The sequence below is a fragment of the Hippoglossus stenolepis genome, chromosome 14, assembly GCF_022539355.2.
Source record: "Hippoglossus stenolepis isolate QCI-W04-F060 chromosome 14, HSTE1.2, whole genome shotgun sequence".
NCBI lineage: Eukaryota > Metazoa > Chordata > Actinopteri > Pleuronectiformes > Pleuronectidae > Hippoglossus > Hippoglossus stenolepis.
Genome location: NC_061496.1, coordinates 16982846 through 16998598, shown reverse-complemented (window position 1 = coordinate 16998598; position 15753 = coordinate 16982846). Strand labels below are relative to the sequence as shown.

The window sequence follows — 15753 nt, the reverse complement described above, 5'->3', positions numbered from 1 at the left end:
CCTTCATAGGGGAAAGTGACAGATAGAAAGGGGGAGGCTCAGCCCGCATGCACAGCAGAAAGACGAGGGAGGGAGGGAGGGATGTGAAAGTTGTGTGTTGCTCCACTAACCTACTTACCATAATCTCTCTCTTCTCCTCATTTCATAACTGTGCCTAAGTTACCCGATACATTCGTCATCTTTCCCCCAAAGATCAATTATTTTCATCTTCACTGTCATTCATCACCTATTCAAATACTGTCTCTCCTTTCTTTGTCTATGTCACCTTAAATATGTCCTTCTCCCTTTAAATATGTAAAGTTGAAAGGCGCTATAAAAAGTTCAAGTTAAATTATTATTATTATTGTTAATGGTTTTGGTTGGAGTCCAAGGGTGTGTCTTCTTTCTTTAAAATGCAAACCTACATTTCAAAGGGTAACCACGACAGGAATGAAGACGTACCTGGTCATCTGCAACAGTAGACAGACAGAAAGACAGACAGACATACATACATACATACAGATAGATAGATAGATAGATAGATAGATAGATAGATAGATAGATAGATAGATAGATAGATAGATAAAAATATCCTGGATGTCATCATATCAGGAAATCAAATTAACACAGCGCAGCAACCTGTGGTCACACTTAATTCCTCCACCAAGATTAGTGTTTGTTAATCCACTGATAAACTGCAGAGTTCCTACAAGGACACAAATGTTATTTCACAAAAAATAAGCACCACTGTGAAATTAGCTTATATTTCTTAATATGGACAAATATGTCTCTTATTTATTGTTTTCTATGGTTCATCATTCTATGATTTTTTATTTCATGTTTGTTTGAATAATAATAATAATAACGATGATAATAATAATAATAATAATAATAATAATAATAATAATAATAATAATAATAAAGACCCTTTCAAACACCATTCATTACAATGTGCTCAAAGAGGAAATAAAACGAAGGGAAAAAAGACAACAAGCTAAATAATACAAGAATAACTCAAATAAAACTAATTATTTAAAAGTAATGACAAAAGAAAAAGATAAAATAAAAAGCTAAAAGCTAAAAACAATCAGGTAAAAGATATTTGGTAAAAGTAAGTTTGAACCCAGTAATCTTGATGTTCTTTACCGACCTCTGTTTGTTTGTTGACCTGTGCTTCTTGACACCTATCATATTGGTTGGCTGTAATACTTATACCTGGACACAAACACAAACACACACACACACACACACACACACACACACACATACACACACACACACGCACACACACACACAAACACACACAATAAGTATTACAGCAGACGTCATGTTTAGATTGTGTCTCTAGTTTATATACTGTACATTGCTACCCTACTTGCTTGATTAATCCACCATGATTAATCAAAATATAAACATGATAAAATAAAGGACTTGATCTAATATGGGTATGGTCCTTCGAGTAAGTGTATATTTCAATTCAGTTATTTATGTTGTAATATTTTTGTAATGTTTTCTTGAACGTAGAATCCTTGATCCTCGTGGAGAAGGAGGACTAACCCGGCGCTCAGGGGGAAGGTAGTGGGTCCGCTCGGGAACGAAAGTGTTGTTACTAAATAGTTCCCACGCTGTGGGACTGTCGCTCTGGACTGACACACTGCCACACTTTCCCACGCACGCGAGAGCGTCCTTAAAGCGCGCGCGGAGACGGTGGCGCGCGCGTGTCCGCTCACGGGGCACGAGGCGGGCGGACCGCGGGCTGAGGATCATGTGTACTCCACGCGCTGCGAGTGGGTTAGAGCGCGCTGCAGAGCAGGAGCGAGCTGAGCTGCGTCTGGTTTCTCTTATTAGAGCTGCGTTATCACAGCTGCTCCTCTGAGACTGCGCGGACACGCCGACCACAACACGCCGCTGCCATTACTTCTCCTGCATTACTTTATTTCCAAGGTGAAGGGAGAAGAGAAGAGACGCTTTAAAGCCACATATGAGGATTTGCTGTTGTGACAGTTCTCAGCTGCTCCGCGTCGGAGCGAAAAGGTGCGCGTCGCCCTCACTGTCCCCGGTCTCCTCTTCTCCACCTGCACTTGTATGAGTCCAAGACTCGGGTAGTTACCGTCGACATGAGAGGTGAGTCCGTGCAGATTGTTACACTTTCCCTCCAGACTCGTGTGTGGGTGAATGTGAACTTGTGTGTAGTCCGCTGTGATGACGACACTCTGAAACACTGCGTACGTCTAACTGCGCAGCTACTAAACTCGCACGTTTCTGTGACACACAAACATGGACCGTGAAACTTGTCCGCACGTTGTCGAATCTTCTGACGATCGAAGAGTGCTTCAGCTAACAGGTGCATTTCAGATGTGCTGCGGTTGTTTGGTGTAAAGTGTTTGGTGTAAATGTATTTGACTGTGACAGGAGGAGTGTGTCGCAGCTGCGGTTACTTTACTCCGACGGCGACTCTTCTTATGTAAGAGAACGAGGGAGGGAGGGAGCGGAGGGATTCGCAGGCTGTCAAACCGCACGAAAGTCCGTCGGCAGGGAGTCTTTTAAGCTTGGACAAATAGTCCACTCAGTTGCATTTTAACGCTGTTTTCTTCTTATTTATTTAATCCACCTTTTATTTTCAGTACTTTTGTGTGACCCAAACATTACATTTACAGTGTTGCAGTACTTGCAATAGTATTATGTAGTTATTATTTGCTGCATATGGTGTTTTTGAAGCGTTTGAAAGCACTGACACTTCCGTTTGGTGGTGTGACTGTTCATCTGCCAGCGTGGTTTTGTTTTCACCATTAGCAGTGTGTGTTGGGGGTGGAGGGGCAGAGAGATAGGAGGTGCTCCATTGACCTAATTCTGTCATTGAGGATTACTCTGTGTGCGTGCGTGCGTGTGCGTGCGTGTGTGTATGTGTTGTCGTCATTACTGTTTAGACCATGTTGATAACTTCAATCAGTTGTCAAGGGGAGATTGTTCCTCTTTTGAAGATATTGTTGATATTATGAGCTGCACTGTAAACAAACTGATTTCAATTCAACTTCCAGGATGCATGCTACAACCAGATCAAAGTCCTGTGACACAGATGATGTTATATATAAATATATATCTCTTGTCTTGTGGCGTTGTTATGTCAAAGCCATGCACCGCTGTGGCGAGCAGGATATGGGCACAGCAAGCCCACATATAACCATAAAGCACAGCAGGGTTCAGTTGAGCTCAGTTTCCTCTGTCAGCTAGGGTTACTTACATCAACCAGAGTGTTTGTCGGTCCACTCAAGCATTGTTTGTCAATCAGATTTAGTAAAAACTACCACATAATCTACAATGCTTGGCCAGTCTTTAACTGAATTCACAGTAGAAGGGGGAAAATATAAAATAGGTTCGGATGTGTAGGACACAAGCACCAAAAAGATTTGTCCCGCATCATCTTTCCACCTGATGGATAACAATTAACTATGCCGTCGAGCTTGTTTATCTCTGAGGTATTCTTGTAAACAGTTGCACAAACGGGTTCAGCAGGCATGAAGTAACACATTCAAATGAGTGAACTTCAATGGAGCACTCTTAGTTTTATTCCTCAGAGGCCTGCATGGTGTGCGGACTTGAAGCAGTGTGTTGGAGCTCAGTTAGCCCAGGATCAAAGTCACAGTAGCAGTAAAGAGGAAAGGGCCGATCTCTGCTCTCCCAGGACCCCGCTGTGCTGAGCTCAGGCTCAAAGCCACTATCTGTTGAGTGTGCAGCCTCGGGGAAGTTCACAGCGAGCCATAGTATGTGTCAAGGTGCCCTTTCTCTCTGACAACTGCGTGCTAAGATTCCACTCCTCTTATCTGAAGCTTTAACTCTTCCCCCAGCTTCCTTGTTAGTGTGCAAGCACAATGTCAAAATGTTGGTTGGTCATATCTATTTTTGCAAGCATGCCTAAAGATAAGTGAGATTCTTTGTCAGGGCAACGGTGATTGCTGCAGCATGGCCCTAAATCAGTTTCCGTGGTTTGCATGAAGAAAATCACATCCTGAGAACTGAATTCCTCAGTCTGGGTTTTCATGTGTAGCAGAGGCCTGCTGGGGTTTCGCCTCGGAGCTGCACGATCAGCGTGATAGAGCAAATGCACTTTATCTTTTCTGATCAATGGGGAGGGATTACACATGCGCTGAGTATGAAGCTGTGTTTTTTTTAAAAAGCCACATTGCTGTTGGTCCGCATGTAAATATTAATTATGGGTACATTGGGGAAAGTGTGTACAATAGTTAACTTGACAGATGAGATGATGAAGAGTTTCCACAATGTAGTTTTAGATGCTTTTGTAGTTTTAGATGTTTTTCAACACTGGTATGATCCATAATCACAAAGAGAACTAAGAGAGGGAAATATGTAAAGTGAAAAAGGAAAAAAGAGATAATTATCTTCATATGGTTGGACTTACCTGTATACTGCCACCCTCATATTAAGGATGTGACTTCTTGTGAAAAAGATATTAAATCATCCAGTCACAAGGAAGGAGAAAACATCTTGTGCGTTAAGTGAATTAGCCCAAATTTCTATCATATTTTCTGTAAGATTTTGCTTCTCATGTCTGCCACTTTGCACATAATGTACACACTGTGACATTGCATTTAATCTCATTTAAATTTCTGCACTTAAACAGACAGAGGAGCTTGGTTACAGTTAAGAGCAAGGTGTTAAGAGTGGTGCATGATACAGGCCTCTGTGTACACCAATACCTCTCATTCCACTACTATTGCATCTGATGAGTAATTACCTAAACCTGCATTGCATTTTTAAATAGGTCAGTGTTAGTGTCAGGCCATATTATACCATTTGTGTTCCCTAGGTAGATCAGGGAGTGGAGACGAGGGGAAGAAGAAGCATTACTGTCCACATATAGTTCAGCTTTGTAGAAAACAGGTGGTAATTGAGGCCCTGTGCATTGGGAGACATGTGCAAAGAGAAAATGACAGATGTTCACTATGACTGTGAATATAAAAAATAACTGCCAACTCTACTTAATGTTATAGCATGTTGCACAATATACCATATATGTCATTCCCCCCCATACCCCAGAACCCCAGATATGTAGGCTAAGTATACAGTATGTCAGGTAAATATAAAGAGCAAGGTAAATAGGACCTTCGACTCTGTTTGATTAGCTGGGATGAGAGGGCAAAGTCTTCCTGCCTGAGGGTTTACAGCACTAATGAAGAAAAGTGCTGACGTCAGTCAATAGTAACCTAAAAATTGCTCCTAAAAATGATGATAGCATGTATTTATCCACACTTCAGCATAGCTGCAACATAATAACACTCATGTAAAGCTACAGAGTTTCTGTTTTGTCATATTTATTATATATTCAGGGAAATTACTTAAGCTGCACTTGCACAGCAACTATAAGTCAGTATTCACTTTCTCTAAAGCGGCCTTGGGTACCTTGAATGGCCCTATATAAATTGTTGTTGTTGTTGTTATCATCATCATCATCAGTTGTATCATAATGTAGGGATTTTTGTGTGAAAATATAATATCTACATTATATGCTTCTTTTACTGTTACCAAGAATTGAACAAACAGGAAGTAGATTCTCTAAATATACTCTGAGGACTATAAGGGAGCTGTTGCTCAGACTCGTTTTCCGACACAACAACCGAAACAATGAACGGTCACAGCTGACAGTAGCAGTCTAATAGCTGATGTCTCTTCACTGTGATTCACACAAAACACTTAAATGCTGGGATTTGTGCAGCATTTATTTGCTAATAGACCAGAAAGGCAGAAGAATCTCTGGGTTGCCAACTGCAATGGAGTAAAAATAGATTTATGGTCTGGCGCTAACACAGCTGAAATTTCACTCAAATACTTGACATGCTGCAACAAGTTGAGAGCTACTATTAGCAACGACCAGCTCCACCTGCTGCAGCTTACTGTACGAGATGTTTTTGTAAATACTTCCAGATGTTGTGCAAGCTGTAAAATCTCCAGTGGCATAGTTTGACCCTGCCAGTTTCAACTGGTCAACAATCTTACGGTAATCAAACCTTACATTGTTTTCCTTTCAAACCAAAAGGAGGCCTCCACCCTCCACCCTGCGTCTGAGTCAGACTTGGTTCCACCTTAAAAACCTGCAAGAAACCAGATTGTGTTCCTTGTGAGGTGCCTCCCCCTTCACTGAATGGGAAACTGTGTCAGTGGAACAGCTCCTGCTCTCTGGGCCTTGACTGTGCCGCTCAGCTGACTGGCAGGTGAGGCAGCAAGTCATGGACAAAGCTGCTCGCTCAGCAGCCAATGGAAGCGTGGCAGGGCAAGGGAGGACCGTCGTACCGTTGCTAGGGCAACCACCTTTGAATGAGTGTGTTCATGGAATGCAGCCAGACAGTAGTTATATAACAGGCTGAAGGGCGGGGGGAGAGGCTGAGGCTCTGGAGGGGGAGCGATAAAGGGAGCAATGGAGAAAGGGATTTTTTTCCATTGCCCTTTATTTATTTATATCCCTGAGTTGCGTTTCATTGACCAGCAGGAATTCTAGCCAAGCGAGACGTTCAAATATGTCACAAGCCCTGCACAGACGGTCTTTGACGAGGCATGATGTCGACAGATTTTTTCCCCCCGTCATGATTTTCAGGGTAATGTGGGCCACTAACCTTTTTTGCTTTGCCTCAGCGTGTGACGCACATCTCTCCCCACGCACAGTGACTCATGTGATTGGTTGGTTGTGAGTAGTTTATAAAAGAGCCTTTAGAAAACAGCAATTTTCAGGAGAGCTGTGAAGGCCGGTTAATGCCTTTGCTGCGATTTACAGGTTACCTAATACCCTGTGTGATCCAACAAAAGTGGTTTAGGGATTGTTGGGCACATCCAGCAGTCCAAGCCAAATCAAAATCTTGCACACAGTTGACACGGTGGGCTGCAGTTTTTTTGGTGGCTTAGGTTTGCAGGGCTCCAAAGGTTCAGCAAGGCAGGGCATCTTTGTTAACCTGCAAACATTTTGTTCATCCTGGAGGAGGAGTGGCAGAGTGAGAGAGAGCCACGAAACTTTATAACCCTGGGCCTCAGCTAATGCAATTGACCTGCTATTCTGGGCTTGAGGAGGCCCAGCTACTTAGATAAACAACATAATGAAAAGAACATGGTGTTCCAGGGTAAGAAGGCTCAGGCTTCAACAATGAACACAAGGAATATAATGTATACCTTCGTCTCCTTTGTGTTATTGACACTTTTACTCATAATACATTGTAACATTATAGGCTTAAAAAGCAAATGTTTAATTTTTCTGTAACTGGCACAAAAAGTGCCTCTTAATCACAACGGACAATATGCAAAATTTGTTTACTCGTCAAATATTTATGGGCTTGGTTGTCTGTATATGTTCCTCTTGCTGGATATTTATTGCATAACAATGGCCAAATATTAATTCTCCACACATGCTGTATATCATTCATTGCATGGCAGCAACAAATGGTTATTATTATCATTAATGAGCATGCAGGTTTTCTCCAATTCATCCATTCTTTAAATGTTTCATTTGATCAACAGTCCAAAATGCAAAAATATTGAACACTATATTCTACTCCACTGGAGAAGCCTGCACAGACATTTTTTGGCATGTTTGAAAAATTTGTCAAAGGATTGATTCATTTTTCATTATAATTGCATGAGTTTTTGGTGGTTGGACTTATTGGAGTTTACTAATATTTTCAAGTCTAGACCAATGTGCCAAGTGAAAGAAATATTACTTTCATTATAGAACGACAGCAATTAGTGTTCATGTTGTTTCAATAAAGCTATTTATGTTTTGAGGTGTCGATATCTATTTAATATTTAACTGATTTGTGTCCATCTTTCTCTACAGCTCAAATAGAGGTCATTCCCTGCAAAATCTGTGGGGACAAATCATCAGGGATTCACTATGGTGTCATCACCTGTGAAGGCTGCAAGGTGAGTTATGAAACCATCTCCATAATCAGCATTGAGTCACAATAAAAACTGGTCTGCCAGATTCTTTTGTTCGTGATCTACAACCTGCGATCTTTGTCTGTAGGGTTTCTTCCGACGTAGCCAGCAGAACAATGCTATGTACTCCTGCTCACGTCAGAGAAACTGTCTCGTTGACCGGACCAACCGTAACCGCTGTCAGCACTGCAGGTTGCAGAAGTGTCTTGCTCTGGGCATGAGCCGTGATGGTGAGTTCAGCCGCTCGATCTATATTTAATTAACTAAGAGTTTCCACCAGACCCGTTTTGCTTTTCACAGTGAATGAGTTATGCAATCCTCGTTTGACTGCCACCACACCTTCTTGAATGTTAAATTTCTGTCTTCACACTCTTGTCGCAGCTGTGAAGTTTGGTCGAATGTCCAAAAAACAGCGTGACAGCCTGTATGCAGAGGTCCAGAAGCACCAGCAGTCCCAGGAGTGTGCGGGCCTCGGCCCCCGCGAGGACAATGGCGACATGGCCGACCTCACCTGCCCCTACAAACGAGGCTCAAGCACTGCACTCAGTGATCTGGACGACATCACCACGCTGCAAGGAGACCTACTTTTCGACCTCCCACTGACCCCGAGGGACGGAGGTGGTGACTACTGTAACCTGGACATGCTGGGTGGCAGCGCAGGCAGCAGTTCATCCTCTCAGAGTTCACCAGAACAGACCAACTTTGACTTTGTAGACGGCAACCTCGGCATCAAGCATGAGTACCAGCTGTTGCACGACTCTGGACTCTTCTCACATGCTATCCTCAACCCGCTGCCGGGGGGCTGCTCCCTGCTTGAAATTGGTCAGTAAAAAATCTTGAACCATTAAATCAATTTGAATTTTAACAATAACCCTAAGGGTGAAAAGACACAAATATGCAACATACAGCAATTAAAGTTTGTTTATATGTCATAGAAGAAGTTAAGACGTGATCTTATAACAAATATTTCCCCCTGTTCAGAGCGTATAACTCAGAGTGTGGTCAAGTCCCATATCGAGACAAGCCAGTACAGCACAGAGGAGCTGAAGAGAATGGCGTGGACCTTGTATAACCCAGAAGAGACACGCTCATATCAGACCAAGGTATGTGGAACATGTTAATATCCACTTGCAAGAGTCTGACAGCTGAACCTCATACAGACAAATATCAATGATAGATATTTTCAACTACCTGAACGAGTAAAATGAATTATGAACTGCGCTATACAGTCTAAGGGCCTGTTCACACATGTGCAAATGTTTCAGTGGCGAATCTTCACCTTCCATTCATTTCCAATCTGTGCGAGTGAGTAGTCAAATAAAGCATGTGCTTCCTGTGGCGAGGCAAAATGCAATGTGGCTTCACGCGGAGTTCAACTAAGATGAACTTTGACCCGCGATATTCGATTTACGTATGTGTGACCGTGCCCTTAATCTATTAACTAATAACTGTAGCAATCACTTGGAAAACATTTCATATCACTGCATCATCTTGTTTTTTTGTACAATGTAGAGAGAGGAATGTTTTCAATTTTTAACCATGAATCAATTTCAACGGTAAAAACATCTCAAAAAAAGTTTCCTAAAACACACATACACACATTTCCTTCTGTGTTTTCACATTTCACTTCTTAAGGAAGCCATAGCACAAGTTAAGCTGCAGAAACAAAGAGACAAACATCTTGTAGGTCAAGTTATTTTTAGCAGAAAGCAGATCATTAAACACAACCAGACATCCCTTGATGTCTAAATATGGATGGAGTTAATAAACAACCATGGATTACAACTTGTCTGATGCCCCTGAGATGTTGCAGTTCTCATAAAGTACTCCCTTTCTCTCACTTTCTCTTTCAGTCAGCTGAGGTGATGTGGCAACAATGTGCCATTCACATCACCAACGCAATCCAGTACGTCGTGGAGTTTGCCAAGCGCATCTCTGGCTTCATGGACCTGTGTCAGAACGATCAGATTATCCTCCTCAAAGCAGGTCAGAGCATGACACCAGTGTACACACTCCCCAAGGGCTAAAATCAGTTTTGTTTTTTGTGTTTAACCACATAACAGTCAGGGGCTGTTTCTACAAGGGACGAGCCTCCAGCGAGACAAGCTAGCCTGCTGTGTGCATGTTTATTAGTTTGCAAACTTTAAGCTGTGACTAAGAGCGCTGTTGTCATATGAAAAGTATTTAACCCTCAGGTGGTAGCTGACTTCACAGACTTTAAACATCACATGCATTCAGAGTGACTTGTTCTGTTTCTGAAGAGTCTCTGGCCTTGTTTTAATCACACAACATTTACGATTGACATGAAGTAAAGTGCGGTACTTTTTACGAAGATGAAAGACGTACGGAGCATACACGCAAAGGATTTCTTCACTTGATTAGACTAATTGGAAGGCTTCAATCACAAATGTCTTAAAGGCGAGAAAAGTGTCCACACCCATACGTAATCTGTCAAACCTAACAAACACCTGAAGGGTGGAGGAAGATAGTAGGTTTGATTATGGGTCGACAGTAGCAATCAACACAGGAACATGTTCCTGCGATTATGAACACACATTAACATGTCAGGATTGTCAATTAAAAAGTCTGTACATGCACGAACACCTTCTATGCCAGGTGTTACAGTTTGCAATGTGTTGCTTGATTACATCCATAGTTTTACAGGTGACAATTTGCTTGTCAATAACAGGTTTTGCAATAAATTATCTTGACAATTATCTAGTCAATGAAGAATGTTTCACTGTTATATAAAGCGTTACTGTCACTTCACTGTTTCTTGTGAATTATAAAAATATTCTTCTAGCTATAATATAAAGTAGATTATCGTTAGACATTCAAAGTGACATTATATCTTACTGTTTCATCCCATTTATCCATAGTGAACTCGTCTCAAACTTAACAAAACCTTCAGTCAGTTCTTAAATATACCTTGTGCTTGTCAGTCACCTGATGAACAGTCAAGTTTTTGCAAACATTTTGAAGTGTGTAGGCTCTTTGTCTTTAAGCCTCAGGCCAGACACTATTTCATTGTGAATATCCCTTTAAGCTTTTTTCTTAATTTATCTTTCTTTCCTGTGTGTCAACAGGCTGCATGGATGTTCTTCTGATCCGCATGTGTCGGGCCTACAACCCCATCAATAACACATTGCTCTTCGATGGAAAGTTTGCTACCCCTCAGTTTTTCAAAGCTCTCGGTGAGTCAACTCTATCTTTCTCTCATGGGTAAAAGTATACACATGATTTAAAAAATATAAACAGGAGATTCTAGGTTAACATTTTGCCCGTTTAATCTGTGTCAGAATCACCACACTCATTCCTGTCTCGATGATCTTGATTGTCTTCCTAGGCTGTGATGACCTCGTGAACGCAGTGTTTGACTTTGCCAAAAGCCTGAGCCGCATACAGATGTCCGAGGAGGACATGGCTCTTTTCAGTGCTGCTGTGCTGCTCTCACCAGGTATATCTCACACTAAATGGATTCATCTTTACCTGCGAAATTCGCATATGAAGTTCTATAATGATATTGCAAAGGGTTACATTCCTTTTCACACTTAAACTAAATTGATGGAAATATACCTGCGGAGGCAACTATACTTCAAACATTTATTGTATTAAAAGGTCACACCATTTATATTTTGGCATATTGCCAGGATAGCACTCACAACCTACTTCAATCAGCGATGCCGTGCCACCGTGCTTCTGAATGTTAGAGCTTCAATAGTGGCAAATAATTTGGATTACTGCAGACCCCAGTCAAGTCAAACTCCCCAGTGGGAGTTATGTAACATGTCTACATAATGTGACAAAGGTCTGAATACTCCACTACTCAATTTTACTATTGCTTAATCTGAGTATGACCTTTTATTTGAGTTAAAATAATCAGAAAATGCTGTTTACATGGCAGCTTCTCATTCAGACTATTGTCGTAATCAGGTTAATATCAGAATATTGGCATCCATGTAAACATAATCACTCTGTTTCTCTATCTTTGTATCCTGCTCCCAGATATTTGTAGATTATAAACCTTACCAGATGTGGTTTCAGACTGGTGACATAACAACACTAATGACATCATCTTGTCCTTATTTTCCCTCCAGACCGACCCTGGCTCACAGATGTCCAGAAGATACAGAAGTTGCAGGACAAAGTCTACGTGGCTCTGCAGCGCTGTCTACAAAAAGAGGGGGCATCAGAAGAGAAACTAGCGAAGGTATAAGAGACCACTGTGCCACTTTGCTGAAAATAATCGTCTTGATGATTTTGTTTACCCACTGCGTCATGTAATTAATTGCCAGTTTTGACTTCTCTTCTGTCCAATCTAGATGGTGTCCAGGCTCCCCATAATGAAGTCAATTTGCAACCTCCACATCGACAAACTGCAGTTTTTCCGCCTGGTGCACCCGGAGACAGCATACACGTTTCCTCCTCTGTACAGGGAGGTGTTTGGCAGTGAAATCACCTTCCCAGACTCCACGGAGGGTTAGAGCTGTTCAGCTTTGTAGCTTGATTCAAATATAAACACTGAGGTTTAGGGAGAGGGGAGATTAAAAAAAATGTGGCAACCAGCTGAGGCAAAATCTAACCAGCAGCTCAATGACAATCCTGCACGCTACACTTGAGGACACGCTCCTCTCACCTCTTAACTCCCGACCTTGTGGAGTAGCTTACACTGCCCGGCAAGCCAGTCCCTTCAGTTTCGACGCACAACTACAGGAACGGCTGCTGGCCACTCAGTGCATGTTACCTCTTTTTTTTTTTAGGGAGTTAAAGGAAATGATTAAATAGTAGCCTATAATTTGTATTCTCAAAACTATTTTTCTATGAGGAGACCTTAAACCTCTCGTCGAGTTTAATTTCTTTGTAATATAAATTTGACTTCTATCGTTCTCACAGTTCTAGTAAGCTATTTTTGAATGTACCCCCTTTCCCCTTTACCGCTCAGCACAGCCCTAGGCTTGATGTAGAATGTACATACTTAAAATCCTCACCCTCTTTGTGGAGGTTTTGCAGTAACAATGCTTGTTTCAGTTGTCAGTCTCGTAACAGTTTATTACTTCATTCAATATTCTTTCGGTAGTGCCCATATTTTTGCAGTTTTGTAACGTCTGAACAAACTGTTTAAAGGGACCATGATCAAACTCACAAGCGGATAGGTTTTTAAACTGGGTGAATCGCGGGCAAACCTCCAGAGTCTGCCGCCATGCACCTACAAACGCTTGCACACAGAGCGCAAGACAGAGCACTTATGCTGATCTTTGTTGGTATTTCTACGAGCACACCCTTCAGACACTGATGTGAGCTCTTTATTTTTTTAATGCAATCAGTGACCTCAGTCCTTAAACCTTTTCCCTTTGCAAATGCCACTTAGAGAGCGAGAGAAAAGCAGAGGTATTGTGAAAGTATTTTCCGATGTTCCTGTTTTTATATATATATATATATATATATATATATATAAACACTAATATAATCATGTAAGGTAAGAGCAGGGGGGATTTCACACAGAGCGAAGAGGAGGAGGATAATGTGCTTGTGCTCAGGTCTCTCAAACAGATACTGCCTGCCCGTACGTTGGGGTTCTGGGGATGAATAATTGTTGTCACTGAGAAGAAAATCTAGTATTCTGGATAATTAAAAGCACTTATGAGTCCATGGTAGAATCCTGAATGGATTCTTCAGGTTCAAAGCTGTTCAAACAAGGTGCTGGGCAGCCAACCACTGCGGGGCTGTGAGCATCTGGAGTTGTCGCAGCTCAGGCCCCCTCCGCAGAGGCCAAAATACCTCTCAACACCAGCAGGGTAAAAGAAAGACTGTGGGAGTGATGGGGGGAGAAAAGGGTTGGCTGTTGAAATGTGGCGGTTTTATTCACCTACACGGTTGAAAGAGGGGCAAAGAATAGAGAGTGGGCAGTTGGGTGTTATTTTAAGCTCCTTGGATGAGAGTTAGAGGGGATTTACTGTCTGTCTCACTCTCAACTCTCACTGCTGCTGGGTCGGGCAGATTGTGCTGCTGCAGGCGGCCGAGATGTTCTGATTGGAGAAATAAATCCTCTATTCCTTATTCCCCACTCCCTCACTACCTCACCCTCTTCAAACACTACACAGCACAGGAAAGGGTTGACAGAGCCATCAGCTACCCCCCTGAGTTAGTATCTCTGCATTCGTACTAGAGCGCTTCTTTAAAAATGAACAATTAGTGGTGAATTTTGAAGGCCAGTGAAGACTAAATGATCCTAAAATACTTCATTTTGCTTTTGAAAACTGGACAGAAGACAAAATCAGACTAAAGCACTGGATCTATTTACACCGCCAACACTGAGTGGTTTTCTTTCATGTGAGAGGAGTTCAAATCTTTATATCCAGGAAACGCGTAGATACAGGAGTGAAATCTCTGGAGATGCATGAGGGTGTGTACAGAAGAAACGTTTGGGGGATACATTATGTTTCTGTAAAACTACGTTGTACTGCCAGTATACTAAAGACACTCTGAAAAAAGATTAGATTTAATCTGAGAAAACACTGCTGTTAATCTGCTTTTAAGACAATCACCATGACCGATGTTGGAAGTCTAGCTTTATTTAATATTTCTGCCAGGTTATCTTTGACAGTGCTTTTCACCACACATCAAGTTATCTCACACAGCATGAAGGGGTATTCACCTTTGTTTTTTTTTTCTGGGTACATAAGGCAGTGGCATGGTGGGATTGTGCAATAATCTCTTTCCCATTGTTCTAAGTGTGATGGGGCGTTGTTTCTATGTATGACAGTTAATATTTTCACAAGCACTCCAGCACAGTCAACCTCGCATCATTTAGAGTATAACGTACCAAATACACAGCCAGCTTCTTCGCAGGTCTACATGACACTTAACAGTGTGACAAAGTGCAATACTTTGTGTGTTACGTCAGAGAATGTTAGAAATGCTGATTTCTAAAGACTCCGTGTACTTGATAGTTTTTTTTTTTATCTGCAGGCCTAAGATCTGTCCAGGGGGCAGTAATGAAGATCTACAATACATTTCCGTTTTAGATTTACTCAGGGAGATAGCTGGGCTCTCTGTCCTACAGTGTCTGCTGTTCGTCTAGCTATAGCAAGACACCTCGCACCAACATAGAAGACCTTAAAACCTTGATCACTGTGTACAGTACCTGTTCTTGTGAATGTTTGCTTACAGAAGTATCAAAGATTTTACCCCTGTCTGATATCGTTATATTTTTTTTTTGAGTTTTTTGAGTCAATAGGATAATAAGAAAAGTAAATATAAAAGATGGATTATAATCTCTGAATTTTGTGTTGGTTTTGTTGTGATCTTTTTTGTTTCTTAATTGTATCCTTGTATGTACTGCTTGTTTTGTTTTATTTTTGTTCCTCATCATTTTAGTGTCCTTGTCTTGGAGAGATGTAATTCTATTTTTTTTAAAGAGCGTTTTTAAAGATGTCTCTCTAAAAGTTTTTCTTTTGACATGATCCTTCTGTTTATGTTTTCACTCTATGTTAAGATTATTATTATTAAATCAATATAGATTTTAATAAGAAATAATTTATATGTCATGGATATAAAGCCCAAGAGGTTTTAACACAGTTGCGTGTTATTGCACAATGGTGATACAATATGTGGATTTAAGAATGTAATAAAAGTCTTTTTACATTTAAAAGTAAAAAAACATGTTCTGGTTTTTATTGAAGGTTTTTTCAAATTAAAATTGATCTGTACAGTCACACTATATTCTACAGCCATATACACACCGTGCTGACATTATAAAATAGGAAGCATAAGATCAATAAAAATGACTGTTCTCTTACATCAGTTAATCCTACTGAAATATTCCTTATAAAGCTTATC

The 15753-nt window shown here is 41.2% G+C and overlaps 1 protein-coding gene across 3 annotated transcripts; it reads left to right on the top strand.

The window, feature by feature from the left end:
• Positions 1-1715: 1715 nt before the first annotated feature.
• On the top strand, positions 1716-15574 carry rorca (RAR-related orphan receptor C a). 3 transcript variants are annotated; one of them, XM_047342900.1, is made up of 10 exons: positions 1716-2103; positions 7814-7899; positions 8003-8144; positions 8296-8736; positions 8896-9017; positions 9768-9900; positions 11001-11108; positions 11261-11371; positions 12012-12124; positions 12237-15574. In XM_047342900.1, the coding sequence occupies exons 1-10, from the start codon at positions 2097-2099 to the stop codon at positions 12396-12398; spliced, it is 1425 nt and encodes a 474-aa protein (XP_047198856.1). In that variant the 5' UTR covers positions 1716-2096; the 3' UTR covers positions 12399-15574. The 3 variants fall into 3 exon arrangements, with proteins under 3 accessions (XP_047198856.1, XP_047198855.1, XP_047198857.1); XM_047342899.1 differs by lacking the exon at positions 1716-2103 and adding an exon at positions 2138-2323; XM_047342901.1 differs by lacking the exon at positions 1716-2103 and adding an exon at positions 5461-6587.
• Positions 15575-15753: the final 179 nt, after the last annotated feature.